General features: G+C 43.3%; 1 protein-coding gene across 7 annotated transcripts in view; it reads left to right on the plus strand.

Annotated features, from left to right (window-relative positions):
• Positions 1-19,536, plus strand: part of ADGRL3 (adhesion G protein-coupled receptor L3) — a 524,509-nt gene that overhangs the window by 171,613 nt on the left and 333,360 nt on the right. For all 7 annotated transcript variants that reach the window (XM_075751372.1, XM_075751366.1, XM_075751367.1 and 4 more), the window contains exon 3: positions 14,565-14,812. In XM_075751372.1, the coding sequence (XP_075607487.1) occupies positions 14,758-14,812 (55 nt within the window). In that variant the 5' untranslated portion in view covers positions 14,565-14,757. The remainder of the gene's footprint in view (positions 1-14,564; positions 14,813-19,536) is intronic.

Raw genomic sequence — 19,536 nt, forward strand, 5'->3', positions numbered from 1 at the left:
ACTGGACAGGCTTACCAGCATTTTACACAAGATTGGCTGTGGTCTTGTTCTCCAACATTGTGAAGGCAATAGGAGGGATGCTCAGGATATTACCTCATTTCCATAAGGTTTGACAGGAGCTTTGCTATCCAGTTTGCTAATCGAGTTTCGATGCTGAAGTAGCTTAGGAAGAGACTGGGTTCACTGCTAACCTAAAAGATCGCCCAAGTACTCCTTTGGAGAGGGACAAAGCTAAGGCAACTGCAAATTACTGGGGATGTGGGGGGAATATTTTCATCAGAGATTGGACTGGGTTCATTTGCTCTCATTGGAAGGGCTGCTTCTGCAGAGATTAAGTAAATGTTGAGTATTTACCACTTGATTTTAAAGTCAGCTAGATATAGTCCATTTAGTGGCTGTAGCTTGGTTTCAGAGCTGAAGGGCACACATGGAAATCACCAGCCGCTATCTCTCTACATCTCTATTCTCTGCAAAAGAGTGTTTTCTTCCCATTCTGTGTTGATTGGATAATATGAGGGAGGAAAGGGGAAGGAGGAGAAAGGCTGCCTCTTACTGTGTGAATGCCCAGGACCTTTCATAACTAGGCTTTGGGTTAGATGGTAACCTCTGTTAGCAGAATATAAATTATAACAAAAGGATTTGTGCAGAAAATGAGTGCAATAATTAAATCTCTCTTTCTTTTTTTTCCTCTCCAAAGATCAAAGAGGCTAGACTCTTGATTAATGTGCAACAGAAGTCATTAACATGGTAAAATGTGGAAAAGCAGGCTCTTTGTTATTACTACATAGACATTTGCTGTAGGGAACTGTAAATACTTTCTGTTCTGTTATTTGGCCTATTGCTTTTTCTATTATTCCTATGTATGTAGCTCATTGGAAAATACCACATCTAGAAATGTAGCTGCAACATTTATTCTTCCGCATGCCTATCTCTTACTTTTTTATAATGCAGAACATGGCTTCTGTGTTACTGTCTTTGCTTTCACAGTCAGTCCATGGGCTGGCTTTGCCTTGCTTGCCTGCTCTTTCTATACTACATCAAGTGCTGTTTGTTTTTTCTCCTAGCAACCCACTGGGCTATTCTATTGTCTCTAGGTTGAAGATGATGATGATTTTTTTTTTTTCCCATTATAGGTATGAATGCTTAAAGTTGACTGCTTCTGCTGAAAAATGAGACAAAATTTCTTACCTACTAATACTAATTTTTGAGTGCCACAAAACAGTAAATTCTAGCTAAGATTTCTCCAACACAGCAAGGTCAGCAGTTTTTCATAGATTTTGCTTCTATCCAGACTCTTTCTTAATTTGCATCATCTAGTTGGATAATGTAACCCTCCTAAAATTTTCCAAGCCACTTAGACTTAACTAATCACTTATCTTCAGCATAAACCTCATTGATTTTATTTCTCATTGAAAACATCACTAGTAGCAAATATGATCGTATTGGCTCCCAGTCTATTAGAAATAAAATTATATTAAATATCTTGTGGGGTGTGAAGAGGTTAAGTCAAGGAGAGTCGTCCGAGAAAGTCATCCTGGTGTAAAACATAAATCTGGTTTATATTTAAACTACATGTCATCCACCAGCCAAAAATAGCAATGATCATTAAAACCCAATTTGCTGCTAAACATTAATAGACATTTATTGCATCATAACACATCTGAAAGACAATTAAACTTAACTTTTTCCTAGATAATTTTTTTGTAAAAATGTGTTACTCACTCAGCTTTCACCATTAATCTCATTTGCCAGTAATTTTTGTTTCATTTGATAGTGTGCATGTGTGCAAATAGTTGTATGTATAGGTGATCTCTTGTTGTTACTCTAATTCTTTCAAGAGCAGTACATTTTAAATGGGAAAAGCAATTGACCTTGCTTATACTGCTTGTTAATATCTTAATCAGCACAAAAAGTGAAGGAAATTACATTTTCTTAGTGCAAAACAAGTAATATCTGTTAGCATCCATTTGAGAAAGGAAAAGTAAGCAAGAGCAGAATAAAAAGGCACTGGAGACGCATTTTACAGATAGGAAATAGATCACAGCTTTGCTGCTGTTTTCACTGCAATTGCTCAGTCAAATGGCACTCTTTCCCTTTTTTTTTATTTTATTAGTGCATATAGTTATATGTGCGAGTAGTGACTGGAGTCAAAGGCTGAGGAAATCCAGTGTTGTCAAAAGTACCGCTTCCTACAACAAATGCAGTTGCAACCCTGCTATTTCAGTTCACGTGTTGCTGTCTGTCAGGTCACTGCTGCTGCAGGCCCTGTGAAACAAGCCATCATAGAGGACAGGCTTTCTGCTTCAGCTTAGCAGTGCTTAATTCTCTGTAGCTGTTGATGTCTTTTTAACTTTGCTGTTTAACCTTCGTATGCAAAGAACGGTGGGCCCAACTGGGCTGTGAAGGAGTGTGCCAAGAGGTGGACATAAGGCAGTCCCTTTCCCCCTTTTCTGAACTGCAGGGCTCACAAAAAAGGGTTAACCATCATCTTTGCAAGTAAGATTCTTCTATGGCATATGCCACTTTAGGGGAGCAAACAGCTCTGAAAGCCTGTGTACCATCCTCCTGTTCCTGGCTGATGTACAGGGAGATGGAGCCCACCCATATGAGCTTTGAGCTGCCTTCCTGATAAGCTGCATGCAAAAGAGAAATATCTCCCATTTGCATTCCTCTACACACTCCAGGAAGAAAACCCACCTCCAAAACCTGGTCTTGACTGTGATGGCAAATGGCACTGAACTCTTTGCTCCCTCTGTATCTACAGCTGCTGGACAATTTTGGGCAATGGAAGTTAAAGAGGTCCTTTCCTGCCAGGAGAAGGAAAAGAAGAAAATCAGAGGTGGTATGATGGAGACAGAGAGAGTGGGAAGGGAGAGATAGGGTGGATAAATGAATATTGAAAATTATTTTAAAGGCTGCATGCAGAGGCATTTAGTAGTATTCTTCCTCTGGTCCTGATATCACATTTCACTTATAGATGCGCTATTTGGACTCTCTTCTAATTTTCTCTCATTTCCTTTGGCTAATCTTTGCCTTGGAGGCTGTCACTTCCTCAGGTTAAAGAAAGACCCAATGCAGAATTGGTGGCATCACAATTACAGCCATGGTAAGACACTTGAATAAATGAGGCTGGTATGTATAGGAGAGGTGATGACTTAAAATACAAGCTCTGCTAATGGTAGCAAAAGGAAGTTAAAAATATGCTGACCCTGGTGATAAGCTTGTCTCTATTTTCAATGCACGCACCACACGTGCTTTATTTGTCATAGAAGAATTACCAAAGGCTCTGTGGAATGCAAATAAGCATTATGACAGTATTGTCAAACCCAGGCTTTCAACATCATGAATCATTCACAGAAAAAATTACGAGATTTGATTAAAAGTCATGTGAATTTAAAATCAAATGTGTTGAGTTATGTTTATTTACCACCGGTTTACTAAGCCTTTGAGCTGCATTTGGGTCCTGTTTTTCAGCTTCTCTCTGTAAGGAGAAATTTACTTGAAAAGAAAGCTGAAATTTTCATTATTGCAAGGAGCTGCCACATACTGAGTTTTGCAATGAACGCATAACTGTTGTCAATACTGTGAGGAGTGCTTGCCTATGTATTATTTTCCCTTTATAAAGATGTGGTACAAATTAAAATGTTTGACAAAGATGGCATATTGTGTAGGTATAATACATTTTTGAGAAGGATCTTAATACTTCCCCAAAAGTTTGCAGAACATTGTTGTAATAATTGCTATATATGATGATGAAATAGGATTCTTTCAGGTGGTCAGAAGTTTATGGTACTGTGTAGCTTGTGTGAAAAGCTGCATAGCTTTTCCCAAGAACTGTAGGGTTTTTCCTCCTGATGGGGTTTGGAGCGGTGGAGGGGCTGACTTGCTTCTTGCCAGCTGCGAGCTGCCTTATCGGGTGGTGCTTAACCAATGAGAGTACCAAGTTTTTCCTAATCAGTTTTCAGAAAGCCTGCTGATCTGAGGGTGGTAATGCAATACAAACATTTGCATATTTTACCACATCCTCAGATGATACTGTGCACCTTTTGAAATTTTGCATGTGTTATCATATATTTGCATACATAGAATCATAGAGTGGTTTGGGTTGGAAGGGACCTTAAAGATCATCTAGTTCCAATCCCTCTGCCGTGGGCAGGGACACCCTCCACTAGACCAAGTTGCCCAAAGCCCCATCCAGCCGGGCTTTGAACACTTCCAGGGATGGGGCCTCCACAGCCTCTCTGGGCAACCTGTTCCAGTGCTTCACCACCCTCACAGGAAAGAATTTCTTCCTGATACTTAATCTAAACCTACCCTCCTTCAGTTTTAAACCATTACCCCTTGTCCTATCACTACAAGCCCTTGTAATACGTCCCTCTCCAGCTTTCCTGTGGGCCTCCTTTAGGTACTGGAAGGCTGCTATAAGGTCTCCCTGGAGCCTTCTCTTCTCCAGGCTGAACAACCCCAACTCTCTCAGCCTGTCTTCATAGGAGAGGTGCTCCACCCCTCTGGTCATCTTTATGGCCCTCCTCTGGACTCTCTCCAACAGCTCCATGTCTTTCTTATGTTGGGGGCTCCAGAGCTGAACACAGTACTCCAGATGGAGTCTCATGAGAGTGGAGTAGAGGGACAGAATCACCTCCCTTGATGTGCTGGTCATGCTTCTTTTGATGCAGCCCAGGATATGGTTGGCTTTCTGGGCTGCAAGCGCACATTGCCGGGTCATGTTCAGCTTCTCGTCTCCCAACGAGTCCTCCTCCTCAGAGCTGCTCTCAATCCATTTTCCACCCAGCCTGTAGTTGTGCTTGGGATTGCTCCAACCCTTGTGCAGGGCCTTGCACTTGGCCTTGTTGAACTTCATGCGGTTCACATGGGCCCACCTCTCAAGCCTGTCACGGTCCCTCTGGATGGCATCCCTTCCGTCCAGCTTGTCGACCACACTACACAGCTTGGTGTTGTTGGCAAACTTGCTGAGGGTGCACTTGATCCCACTGTCTATGTCATCAACAAAGATGTTGAACAGCACCGGTCCCAATACTGAGGGAACACCCCTGAGGAACACCACTCGTCACTGTTCTCCACTTGGACATCGAGCCATTGACTACAACTCTTTGAGTGCGACCATCCAGCCAATTCCTTATCCACTGAGTGGTCCATCCATCAAATCGATGTCTCTTCAATTTAGAGACAAGGATGTTGTGTGGGACAGTCTCAAATGCTTTGCACAAGTCCAGGTAGATGACATCAGTTGCCCTTCCCTTATCCACCAGTGCTATAACCCCGTCATAGAAGACTACCAAATTTGCTAGGCGCAATTTGCCCTTAGTGAAGCTGTGTTGGCTGTCACCAGTCACCTCCTTATTTTCCTTGTGCCTTAGCATAGTTTCCAGGAGGATCTCCTCCATGATCTTGCTGGGCACAGAGGTGACACTGACTGGCCTGTAGTTCCCTGGGTCTTCCTTTTCTCCCTTTTTAAAAATGGAGGTTATGTTCCCCCTTTTCCAGTCGGTGGGAACTTCGCCGGACTGCCAGGACTTCTCAAATATGATGGAGAGTGGCCTGGCCACTTCATCCGCCAGTTCCCTCAAGACCCGCGGGTGCAACTCATCAGGTCCCATGGACGTGTGCACACTCAGGTTCCTTAGATGGTCTCAAACCTGACTTACTCCTACAGGTGGTGGTTCCTCATTCTCCCAGTCCCTGCCTTTGCCTTCTGTGAATTGGGCAGTGTGGCTAGAGCCCTTGCCAGTGAAGACTGAGGTGAAAGTCGCTGAGTACCTCAGCCTTCTCCATATCCTGGGTAACCAGGTCTTCTGTTTCCTTCCAGAGAGGGACCACATTTTCCCTTGTCTTCCTTTTATTGCTGTCACACCTATAGAAGCTATTCCTGTTGCCCGTGACGTTCCTGGCCAGATTTAATTCCATCAGGGCTTTGGCTTTCCTAATCTGATCCCTGGCTGCTCGGACAGTTTCTCTATATACCTCCCAGGCTACCTGCCCTTGCTTCCACCCTCTTAGGCTTCCTTTTTGTGTTTGACTTTGCCCAGGAGCTACCTGTTCCCCTGTGGTGGGTTGACCCTGGCTGAGGGCCAGGTGCCCACCAGAGCCGCTCTATCACTCCCCTCTTTCATTAGACAGGGGAGAAAAGGTAAAACTTACAGGTCGAGATAAGGACAGGGAGAGATCATTCTCTAATTATCATCACGAGCAAACCAGACCGAACTTAGAGAGGGAATTCATCTTATTTATTACTAAGCAAAACAGAGCAGAGGAATGAGAAATAAAACCAAAATCTTAAAACACCTCCCCCCACCCCTCCCATCTTCCCAGGCTCAACTTCACTCCCGGCTTCAACCTCCGCCCCCCCCAGCGGCACAGGGGGACGGGGAGTGGGGGTTACGGTCAGTTCCTCACGCGGTGTTTCTGCCGCTTCTTCATCCTCAGGGGGAGGACTCATTGTTCCCCCGCTCCAGCGTGGGGTCCCTCTCACGGGAGACAGTCCTTCACGAACTTCTCCAACATGAGTCTCCTCCACGGGGTGCAGACCTTCAGGAGCAAACTGCTCCAGCGTGGGTCCCCCACGGGGTCACAAGTCCTGTCAGCAAACCTGCTCTGGCGTGGGCTCCTCTCTCCACGGATCCACAGGTCCTGCCAGGAGCTTGCTCCAGCGCGGGCTTCCCACGGGGCCACAGCCTCCTTCAGGTGTCTCCACCTGCTCCGGCGTGGGGTCCTCCACGGGCTGCAGGTGGAATCTCTACACCCCCTCATCCTCCCTCCATGGGCTGCAGGGGGACAGCCTGCTTCACCATGGTCTTCACCACGGGCTGCAGGGGAATCTTGCTCCGGCGCCTGGAGCACCTCCTCCCCCTCCTTCTTCACTGACCTTGGTGTCTGCAGATGTTCTTACATCTTCTCCCTCCTCTCTCTGGCTGCAAAAGCACTCTCTAACTGGTTTTTTTCTCTTTCTTAAATATGTTATCACAGAGGCGCTGATTGGCTTGGCCTTGGCCAGCGGCGGGTCCGTCTTGGAGCCGGCTGGCATTGGCTCTGTCAGACACAGGGGAAGCTTCTAGCAGCTTCTCACAGAAGCCACCCCTGTAGCCCCCCCGCTACCAAAACCTTGCCACGCAAAACCAACACATCCCCCATGCAGGCTTCCGGGCATTTTTGCTTGACTTCCTCTTTGTTGGGATGCATCGCTCCTGAGCTTGGAGGAGGTGATCCTTAAATACTAACCAGCTTTCCTGGGCCCCTCTTCCCTCCAGGGCTTTGTCCCATGGTACTCTACCAAGCAGGTCCCTGAAGAGGCCAAAGTCTGTTCTCCTGAAGTCCAGGGTAATGAGCTTGCTGTGCGACCTCCTCTCTGCCCTGAGGATCCTGAATTCCACCGTTTCATGGTCACTGCTGCCAAGGCTGTCCTTGAGCTTCACATTCCCCAGCAGCCCGTCCTTGTTGGTGAGAACAAGGGCGAGTATGGCACCTCTCCTCATTGGTTCTTCTATCACTTGGAGAAGGAAGTTATCACCAATACATTCCAGGAACCTCCTGGACTGCTAATGTCCTGCTGTGTTGCCCCTCTAACAGATATTGGGGTTGTTGAAGTCCCCCATGAGGACCAGATCTTGTGAATGTGAGGCTGCTCCTATCTGTTTAAAAATGGTCTCATCCGCTTAGTCTCCCTGGTTGGGTGGCTTGTAGCAGACCCCCACTGTAGTGTCCCCTGCCCCAGCCCTCCCTTTAATCCTGACCCATAAGCTCTCGGTCAGCTCCTCATCCATCCCCAGGCAGAGCTCCATGCACTCCAGCTGGTCGTTGACATAGAGGGCCAGTCCTTCCTTGTCTCCCCTCCCTGTCCTTCTTCCTAAAACCCCTGCGTCCTTCCATTCCAACACTCCAGTCATAGGAGCCACCCACCATGTCTCTGTGATGCCAATAGCCTTGCAGGTGTGCACATGTCTCCAGCTCCTCTTGTTTATTCCCATGCTACATGTGTTGGCATAGAGGCATCTAAACTGGGCCCCTAATGAAGCTGACTGACTGGCTGGAGTGGCTGGAATTCCTTTGGGGTTTTTCACCGGTGTTTCCTTGTTGGTTCCTGTTACCTCAGGAGCCCCTGGCTCATCTCCGTAAGAGTTCAGCTGTGCAGCAGTGTATCCAGCATGTCTCTGAGCAACAGGCTGAGGGCCCTCGCTGGCACCTCGTCCCTCTAACCTTGGAGTGTTGTCCCACAGCTTGTCGCAGGCAAGCCTGCTATTATCCCCCTCCCCCTTCAAGCCTAGTTTAAAGCTCTGTCAATGCAGGGACCTTGTGAATGATGTATCTTCGTCTTTTAAATTTCTAATGAAGTGTGTTGCCGAGGATAACCAGCAGGTGCTTAAAGAAAGGCTGGAGCATTCAGTAGCCTGATATTCATGCATAAAATTTGGTACAATCTTTCTAAGCTTCTGGATGATATTTCCAAGAGTCTTCCTTTTCTTTCTCTTCCTTCCCCACCATCCTCCCATGTGAAGTCAAAAAATCTGTGTGTAGCTTCACTTTTAGTTTTGTTATCATTTTCTGCTGAAATTGCTTTGATCCTGGATTGAATGGGAAAGCCAACGAGCAGCTGATAGCTTAAGTTCCCCTTTTGACCTTTGGAAAAGCACAAAAGCCTTCATTTCACCTACACAGGAAAAAAAAAGCTACTATATTCAGCTGGTCTGTATTCAGGTGTGCTCTTATCAAAGGCTTGATTAATCTAAAATGAATTAACTCAGTTAACACTTGAGAGTTATTTTGCAGCAAATCCCATAGTACGTTTAAAGAGTTCTTTGTCACTTTGAATTATAGCCTAAACAGGTGGTTGATAAGGCTTGGTTTGAGTTGACAGTGGTTCCTTGCTGCCTTGGCTGCTCCTATCAGGGGACCATAACTAGCACTGCAGTGATACCTGAGAATCTGGAGTGAATGCAAACTTATTACATACCTTGTTGCCATTGTTGCTTGCTTTTTAAGGTTTTAAAATTACTTCTCAGAGTGCTACATAAGATACAAAGGAGGAGTAAAGGGCAGAATGATCTTGGGTTTTCAAACAATATGAATGAAATGAATGTTAATATAAAGGAATGTGCAATTAGGGGCAGAGGCGCAAGTGCTCGTTTTAAACCTTGCTTGGAAATAGGGACTGGGAAATTAATACCTTGTAGTTTTGTGCATATAGGGTGATAGGGTTGAGGAGTTCCTTCTGAGTTCACAGCCCCAGCAGAGAGGTGAGAGAGAATGGGAGTAGGGTCTGCGGTCCAGAAAGAGAACATAGGTGTGAACAGGTTGAACCACAACTTGGTGAGTCCACTCAACCTAAGAAGGCTCACTGGGTCTCTCACAGTGCATCACATCTAGCAAACTTAAAACCTGAAATAAAGAGCCAAAAGCCATGGCTGCCACTTGATATTTTGAGAAACAAAAGTGTGTTTTCCTGAACTTTGTGAGAACTCTGACCTTATGAGCATTTGCAGTATAGGATGAACCATCTTCTGGGCTAAATGCAGACACAGACAAAAGTTTACAGACAATTCATGTAAAACTCAGGGGAAAATCTGCCCATAAATAACCATGTCACTGTTGTGGTAACCTCAGCGAGTGGCTAGGAGTAAAAGTGCATGTAGTTCCTTTGAAATACCAGGAGTGCAGCCTGCTCCCACCCTGCTCCCCCTGCGTTATACCGTCAGTAATGTCTGCGTGACCTTTTATATGGCAGGTTGTGTTGCTGCCATTGCAAAGTGACTGTGGAGCCACATCCTGAATACCTGACAGGGAAAAGGATTTGAAATAGGGTAAAAGTGGAAAGAGGTGGGAGGGTCAAAACTTTTCTTTTTAGCAATTTTGCAAAAAATTAACAAAAAATGTGTCTTGCAGACAACTCATACCAAATGTATTGCAGCAATTCTTTTGTTTAGCCATTCATAATGGGAGTAGCAATACAGGTCATTCTTTAACTTAAAGGAAATTTTCTAACATTAAATTGCAGTTAACTTACTTTTGCAGAGCTTGCATATTATCTTTTTCCTTGCTGGGCTTATTTCTTTTCCCTCTCTTCGTAGTGAAATTCTGAAAATGTTGTCTGGAATAAATTGTCTCAAGTAGCAGATACTGAGAATGGGGAATTAAATCCGTGGTTCCAGCTTGGCCCATCAGCTTCAAGGAGTTTAATTACTTCCAAACTTTTCCCCGTGTAAACAGTGGATTTAATCAATATTTGTTTGAAACATCACGTTTATTTTCTACTTAGTAAGCAGCTTCTGCCAAAGGAGAAGATAAGTGCAGGAATCTTTTCTATTACGAAATACAAAGTAATCCTTGCATCACTGATTTGTCTAAACTAGTTTTACTATGCATGTTTTCAAGGGTGGGGAGAAAATTACTTCAAGTAAAACTAGATAAGAAAAACAGAGCATTTCTATCTGGCTTTTGCTAATGAGCTCCCTTGTAAAACACTCTTGCCTCTCCTGTGGCTGTACCCCACCTGTCTAGAAAATGCTAAATACCTGAGGAAGGCAGGCAGGTTTTGCCATGTGAGAAGAGTAGTGTCCAGCTTTGTGCAGGTGCAAATGCTCATGTTTGGAGGAAGGCAGCAATTAAGTGGATTTTTGACAAGTTTGGCTTGTGCTGCTCTACATTCTACTTTGAATTCAGCTTATCTGTGCACTCACTAGATGAAGTGGTTTCTTTTTCACCCTCCCTGTAGACCATCGACAGATGAGCTCAGAAAATGCTCCATGTGCTGCTTGACATCAGCTGCTGAAGAACAGACTTGTGTAGATGTTGAGTTTGTCAGTGTATCTATAATGCTCTTTTATGAACAACGCCTTGACGAATACCTCACTGCTCATCCCTACACCACGAGGCCTTAGTTTCCTTTGGCTTTCTCCTATTCTGTCAGTACCACTTTGAGTTGGATTTTTGGGAACTGCCAGCATGCAAATTAGGTTTGGGTGATGCTTGGCAGCAGATCAGACCATGTGGGTGTCAGGGGCAGCCCTATGGGCAGAAAGGTCAGTGAGCAGAAGAACTTTCTTTTAAATCAGCGCAGGCTGCATCATCTTTGTGGTTCAAGTACAAACCCCTTAGGTCAAACATAGCCCTTAAATTTTTCACTGTGATGGTGTATCCCCCTCTTGCATCAATAAATGTAACACTCTGCACTGAACAGTTCACAGATATGTGCTTTAGTTTCTCTTTTTGGCTGTACTATACCTGGAGATAATCCAAAGATTAAGTGAATTTTGTTTTGCAGGCCTCTTTCTGCATCTCGTAATGCTGCTTGAGAGACACTGTGTGACCATTAAGAAAAAGAGTTGCTCCACCCATTTCCTATCTAGTTGTTCCCCAGCAGATACCCAGTTCACAAACACACTATGATTATTTGATTACATGAAATACAAAACCACACAGAATTTTGTAGCATTACAGGGTCTTTCATTAATATAGCAGTGCCCTGTGTTGTTTAACAACTTTGGCATTTCTCCAAACCCATTGTGGATTTGTTAAGATTGGTGCATGACCTTAAGCCTATGGGTTGAAGTCTTTGTAGGAGCAGGCTTAAGGGCAAGGTTGTGCCAGCCAGGGTGTGTGCAGACACAACCTGACAGGCTGTGTCTCTGGCTTGTTCTACTCTGGCAGGGAGGAAAGTAGGGCTGGGAATATTGGGCCAGATTTATGACCAGAGTAAATGGTGCATAATGCTGAGCTACTCCTGTTGTCTCTGTTTTGCACAGGAGCTTTGTGACTGGATAATGCTCTTTCCAGTAGAATAAAATGTTTATTTGTAGTTCTGGTCGTTGTAAGACATTAGTTCCCAAAATCATTGTTTGGACTCTGCAGAAGGCAGTTGAATCCTTTTGATCATTCAGCCCCAGCCCATGAGACCATATAAAAAATCCTATCCTGCAGGAATATATAGACAGATTAAAAAAAAAAATAAAGGCCACTGTGTAAATATTTTGTTGACAATTATCCCTTCTCTGGGGTAGGTAGCATAATTAATTTGTGACTTCTTGAGTTTACACCTAAAAACCTTTTACTGCACCATAACTGCACCATAATGTTATCTCTTTCTAACAGATTTAGATTATCCAGAACTTGATTCAGCTTAAACAAATAAAAATCAGAAAACAAACCTCCACTTCTTCACTGCCTGGCTGAGCTTTGGCTTCAAGGTAGTGTGCCTGAGCTTGAACAGCTTTCCCCCATCTCTGTATACCTTTTCGAATTTTGTAGCACAAAAAGCTTCTCACTTTTAAAACTTTACAGAGGATGCTGTAGAAAAAGCATGCATAAATAATGGCCAGTGGTGTAGTTTGATGTGTACTGGTAGCCTCCTAAAATATAAGTGGAAAACTTGATCGCTGTTTAGAATATATGATTTAAAATATTCTTGAATCTTGTCCCCCTTTGGAAAATGGGCTTTAAATATTATCAGTGACCATTCTTATTAGTCTTATTAGCTTGAGCAAAGTTTTAATTTCTAGGATGTCTATAAAGAAGCCACTTGACTGCATATTGACCTTGGGCCTTTTAGTCACCCCAGTTACAGAGCTGAGGAAAAGCTTTGGAAACTTAATGCTACATTTGAGAGAACAAATTGCAGGGATAGACTGGGGAGGAGAGTAGAGTGGGAGAATAAAATCTTGGCAGTGCAAGCAGATATATTTATCAGAAAAAAATGCAGCTTCCTTATAGACTTTGGTTCTGAACAATGTGGGGTTTGATTTAGTTGATCAGCAAAGACAGGAGGCAAAACAAAAGCCACTTTGTCATGCCGGAGTTTCAGAAATATACCCACATCACAATGGCATGCAGCACAGTTTTTCGTATAGCTTTTTTGGCTCAAACTGGGTTTTGCCTAAGAACAAAAGTTGGCAAAAACAGCTTCTTTGCTCGGAGAAGAATAACTTCTGTTGATCAGAGATTTTTGGAGAGATTTTTAATTAGACCAGTGCTGTGAAGGCTGCTGAGTCAAGGGAGTTCAAAACAGATATGCAAAGTACTTTTCAATTCCTCATATTTTATCATCATTTGAAAGTCAGCAGGGAGCTAGGTCTCAAACTGATGCCATGGTTTAACTCTGTATAGTTTTTTCCTGCCAAGGTTGAGTCACTGTGGCCATCTAACCCCTTCTTGAAAGATTAAAATGGTGGGAAGCTGGAATACTTTCTCCAATTAAATGAGCAAATGTTTCTATTTAATCACGGATTCAGATTTCCCCATGCTTTCCTGTAAGTGTGTGGGATGGATGAGACCATTATTTTTAATCCCACAATGAATAACTGTGGAGATTGACTAGGAATGAGTGGCTGGGTCACTGGCAGTCACCATGGAAAGTAGCTATAGGGTACAGGTGACTTTTAGGCTCTACTTGGGTTCAAAGTCTGGTCCAGATTCAATGATTAAAAGCCATATAGGAGACCTCAAACGGGGGATAAAGAGGCTTTTAGACATATCATTGGCAGACATACTCCCAAACCATATTACTGATCCCACTGCCTGGTATCTTGGTGTCAGCCTCAACAGTGGAGGCATGGAAGAAATGCAAAAGGGGGTGAAAGGTCTTAGCAGAAAAGAAGACTACAATGCCCAGCTACAGCTACCTGGGGAAGCACTGGGCTCAGATTCTGTCCAAGTCATTCAGGACATGTAGCAGATGTTTGCATAGATAATTTTTAGCCAGTGTGTCCACCTGCCTTACATACTGTGCAGGATGTTAAAGAAAAAGCGGGATTTTTGTCTGGATATCTTATCCCCTACACTGGGACCAGTCGAGCTGGTGTGGATGTGTTTACATATATTGAAAACAGGTTTCTGTTTGAAGAGAATGGGGAGGTAGACCAGGGAGTGCAGCTCTGTCACAACTCTGAGTTGCATTTTCTCCTAAAGCACCATGCTTCCCATGCTTGCTCTCTATGGCCTAGACCAAGTGATGAAATGACCTCTCGTCAGCAGTTTGTTGACTTGCCAGCATGCTGGCAAGTCTGCTCTTTCAGGAGCTTGCATTTACTCTTTGCTCCCTGTATTTGAGGGTTTTGGGTGGAAAAGTGGCTGAACTGGAAACTTATTTCTATTTAAGAGATCAGTACAAAGCCTAGGCACCAGTTAAACCTATTTCAGCTCTGGAGTTTCTGTTGGCTTGTGATTTATAGACACCCAAACATTTTCAGGAGAGTTGCTGCCTGTTTTAGAAGTCCCATGTACGTAGGATACAATGCAATACATATGGACTTGTTTTTTCTAGTCAACTTTCAAGCCTATGGACTCTCTGGACCTGTGGGCATCATTGTTCAAAACTGCTGTCTTAAGCCCTGTTTTGAGAGAGGAAGCAGAGCATTAGTGATGCACAAACTGGCTCTCTGCGCAGGGACAAGTTTTAATTCCTATTGATTGTAGGAATGTGCATACTTCTGAAGGGCCGAAGGTGGGGGGAGATACATTTGCCTTTACAGCTGTTGGCAGCAAAGAAACACAGCAACGCTTGATTGAAAACTTCTATCATTGTTTTACTAACTGCATTTTTTTTCCTTTTTCATTTGTAGGTCTCAGACTCTGGATACTGGCAGTGGGATTTTTTTTTATTATTATTATTATTTTTGATTGTTTTTTTCCCCCTTTTCGGATGTGAATTGAAGGCCAACAGTTGAAGTGTTGGAAGCAAGTACAGGAGGACGCTCACCTTGTTTTGTTTGAACCCTCGTTTGCTGGGATACTTTCAAGCCCTTCTTCACAGTCATGTGGTCATCACAGCTGCTGTTCTTCACAATGCTCTTAACACCGTTAGCCCATGGTGAGTGAGAGATGGTGTAAATTTGCCTGTGGGAAAGAAAGAGAGAATAAAATAGCAAGAATTTTGCCTACATCTTTTACCTAATGCTGTGTTTTTTTTCCAGGATATTGATTTCTCTCCCCACTTCCACCCCAGCTCTTTGAATTCCCAGGCTACTTTATGATTAGTTAAGTCCTGAAACAAAGAACTCTGGTCACACAAAAGTTTCTGTTATCGAGTTTAGCTGCTACGTTAAGGCAGACTTTCTTTCTCATGGCCAAACCTATTCTGTTGTCCTTGCGTCACTGGGTTGGCTCTCCTGGCCTCTGCATGGAAAGGATTTTGCCTTCTGTGAATACTGCTCAGTAAGGGGCTGCAGGTCCCCCTTTAGCCACAGCTCCAGGGTGGGATTCTTACTCACCATCATGTTAGATTGTGATTTCAAGCATTGCAGTGGATGTTTCTGTCCTTTGCTGAAAGATGGAGGCTCCATAATCTCAGTGACCCTGAGCAAAGACGAACCAAAACTAGCATAGCTGCCTTTGCCTGGCACGCTCTGTAACCCACCCAGCAACGTGGAGTCATTAAGTGTAGCACCATGCTGCAGAGCTAGCCGGCATCTGAGAACTGAGCTAATAGCGTCAGGCACAGCTGCTGTGCTGCGGCAATGTATGAGCTCTAGCAGAAAAATTTGGTCTTTTTGTTAGCCAGGAAAATGTTAAGTGAAATCTGACACATTTAATTCCTTGGAATAAGACTTTGAGGCCTCTGGTTAGTTGTTGGTTGTTGGTTTTTGGGGTTTTTTTTGGTATGAGAAACCCAAATGTAGGCCCCAGAAGTAAGTTGCCAGGTTTCATAAGTGCTGAAGGGTTCAGGAGCTCCTATTTGCAGTGATGGTTTCTAAATGCTCAGAGCAGAGCTTTGGAAAATCTGTCCCTGATTTTCCTGATGCCTAAATGGAAGATGAGCTCCACTAAGGATCTCATTTTAATTACAGGTCAGTGGGAGCATGTTTGTAAATGACATGACTCCCGGTATGTAGGCTATGGGCCCCTGCTTTTAAAATATTCATCAGACTTTTTGTGCTTTACATGCACTGTGTATATGCTAAGACACTACAGCAAAATTTTACAGTGAAGAAGGTTAAAAAATGAAATACGTGTAATTGGCTGAACGTATCTGTAGAGCACAATCTGTCTGCTCGTATCAGTTATAACACCTTTGGGCACAAAGGTTATCTGTACTATCGTTCTTCAGGCAAAACTCCTTGCTGACTTGAAAATTAGAACGAATATATAAACTGAGCCAACCAACTGGGGTGGAATGAAAGAGCTATTAGGAAAGGTGCTCTCCATTCTTCTGCAGGAAATTTAAATGGTAAATGTTTTTTAAATCTTTATAATTAAACAATATTAACAGTTAAAGCAATTAACAATTTAAATATGCCCCTGGCAGTTCTGTTTTAAATTCACAGTGCCACTGTAGCTGGAAAATACTGCATGATAGTCACAGTAAATGAAAATGTCAGAAGTATCTAAGGAGTTGTATTATGCTACAGATGAGCAAACACCAGAGATGGAGAAACTAGGTGCCTGGAAATATTTCTACCCTTTATGTTCTCCAACAGAGTAAACGTACAGGGTGGCTGCTATGGTTTTTGTAGCAGTCAGTGGTGGTAAATCTAACAACCACAGATTTAACCAACACACATGTATTATCAGATCCCTATAAATTAATTGCTAGTGTAAGTATGGTAGAGGCTCATAGCCACCTTTGAATGATGGAAAGTGAAGACCTTTGGTCTGAGCCAAAGGACTTGGTTTGATTCTCCTCATTTTGATCTTTAAGATTGGCCAGGATGCAGCTACCACTTCAAAACTTGGGGGAAGCAGGTACTGAGCGTCTGTCTAGTTGTTCAAGGATGGTACGTTCCTGATACTAAACGAAGGGGGAAGACTGCAATTTAGCTGTGTGATGTGATGTTCGATAAGTATGTTTGGTGTCAGCTAGCACTGGGCAGTCAAACCCATCCAGTCTCCCATGGGGACTGAATGACATGTGCATAAAAATCGGAGTTGTATCAAAGGTCAGAATAAATAGTCTAATGGAACTTCCAAGGCTTTGAAATCAGAGACCGATTTTCTGATGGCTTTCAGGTGCTATCCCTTGCTGCCCTTCTCCCTGCAAGTGCCTAAAATGAATGTCAAGCCAGTATCAATGCAGAGGTTCCTGCTAGCCTGAAAACAGTATATGTGTGTTTAAACACATGCCACAGCCTCACCTTGCACATAAAAATAGTCTGGTTAAGCACTGCTTCCCCCGCCCGCCTCCCTCCCCCTTTAATAATTCTCTTTCAGTGCATGCAGAAAGCTTTCATATTTTATGTTTAACAGGACTCAAGCATTTGAGTTTGTGTTTCACGGGCTGGAATGACTCCTGTCATGTAGTGATTGCTGGAGTTGATACAAACTAGTTGTACAGACTGACCTCACTGCATCGCATTCGCTTTTTGAGTTTCCGGTCTTTTCATCTGTAGTTGTAGGTACATTATAGACAGATTTCTTAGGCCAGTGATTGCATAAATTTGTTGGTTTTGTTTTGTTTTGTTGTTTTGGGGTTTTATGAGGGGGCTTTTTTTTTTTTTTAGCTATCTCATTTCTTAGAATATATTGTGTGTCTTGGGTTGTGATGACAGGTGTGGAGTCAAAGGGTGTATGACTTCAGTGATCTGCAAGACAAGAAGGAAACTTCCAGGATACTGCCCTGATACAATGTCATCTTGTTGATAAGCTCTAGAAATAATGAAAGGGGAAAAAGTCATGAATCCTTGCAGTTTCTCGGTGATGACGTTAATCTGCTGTATCCTAAATGCACAGGCATTGTACTGTCTAGTTTTGCTCGGACTGCTCTGAATCATAGCTCACAAAAAACTGAAACCATGTGAAATACTTGAGATATGAACAAATTTGAGTAGTGGATGCTTTCTTTACTGTTACTCTTCACTTGAATAGAAGTAGGTTACAGCTTGCATAGACAACACAACTTAGACCAGTGTGGAAGCCCCCAGAAAGCTATCCCCTCTTCTAAGCTCCATCAAAGCCTGTAAATCCATCTGTTGGATAAAACTAAACCTGTTATACAAAATTAGAGAATTAGCCAAAATAGAAAGCAACAATATGAGGGAATTAAAAAAAAAAAACCCCCCACAAAAAACCCCATCAACAACAACAAAAAAACAAAGGCTTTGTCATCCTTTGCAGGGGCTCTGCTATCGACAGGGCTTTTACACCCCTGCGTCCTTCTTGCCCCTGTTTGGAAGCTTTTCCCAAAGCATCCGAAGGCCTGGACCCCAGGAAAGTGCTCCTTGGCTTGTGTTCCCCCATGTACACCTGAGCAAACAGATCCTCTTTGTAGCAGGTGGATTTCCCAGAAGCATTTTCTGGAATAAGCAACTGTTCTCATCTTCCTCAGTCTTCCTCCCCTTGACCCCAAACAAAGCAGATTTCTCTGCACCCACAAATGAACACTGTCAAAGTTCAACCTAAATGAGACGGATATGACAGGCAGCAGCTCAGTTTTCAAGCCTGGAGAGACGTACACCTGCTCTGTCACATTGCTGTCATGCTCATCTGGGGTTGAGAGTTGAGATTTAAAACTTCCAGACTGCTGGACAAAAATAATAGAACTGAAGGGATTCAGAACTGCACGCTGTTAAAAGCAGGATAGGAAGGATACCGTAGTGATTGCTGTGGGGTGAAATTTTGCATGTTTCCAAACAAGTAACTTATTCTAGGCTTTGGAAAAAAGTTGAAGGCCTGTTGTATGCAAAGATCTTTATCATCCTGTCAGATTGTTTTGTTATTATTTATTTGAAAATTATTTTTTTAAGGATTGTATTGCATGCATAATTTCATGATAGGCAGCGAAGAATGATTTTGTTGTTGTTACTCTAATGCTTTAACAGTCTAATCAAAAAATGGACAACCATTTATTATTACTCAGATTAAAGCAATAATCCAAATTGCCCAGTTTCTGTTGAAGATCATTACAAATGCAGTAAAATCAACAGGCATGGCGATCTGCCTGTTTCCTCTGATGCTAAGCTCTTGCCCTGCAGTTGTGTTGTGAGAGTGAGCTGTCAGCATCCTGGTTCCTGCTTGGGCATAGTGTGGTGTCAGTTGTGGGGATTGGTTCCTCCTTGGTTTTGCAGCTGCTTGGGGGTATTTTTTATATGTTTTAAACCTGTAGTTGTTAATGGGTTGCAGACTGTTCCCTCATGATGATCCATGGTGTGTGTTAGTGATTGCTGTGATTACTTAGGTTTCTTAATCCTTTTCTCCATATACAATGTGATTTTTTGGGCTAGAACCACACACTTGCCTAAAGACTGAAGCAAGAACAAGTTAGGCAATAAAACCAAAACCTGGATAAAATTACAAGATGAACAATAGGTATTTGACATTAGGAAAGTTTCGCTATTACAGCTAAGACAGGCTAGACAGGAGTCATCTGATCCTAGAGCAAGTTGCAGGTGCAACAAAGCTTTCTTAAATAACTTTGGAGATACAGCTAAGTTTAAAATAGATTCTAGCTCAGACGAAGCCTGACAAGTCCTGGAGCCTGGTATTGTTATAAAGCTTCAGGCCTATTTACTGACACTGGACAGCACCAAACTGGCAGGACTACAGTTGCTGCTGGCCTAACCTGAACTGCCAAAAAACGAGTCGCCTCCAAGAATTTATTTA

Source organism: Balearica regulorum, chromosome 4 (assembly GCF_011004875.1).
Source record: "Balearica regulorum gibbericeps isolate bBalReg1 chromosome 4, bBalReg1.pri, whole genome shotgun sequence".
NCBI classification, from domain to species: Eukaryota; Metazoa; Chordata; class Aves; order Gruiformes; family Gruidae; genus Balearica; species Balearica regulorum.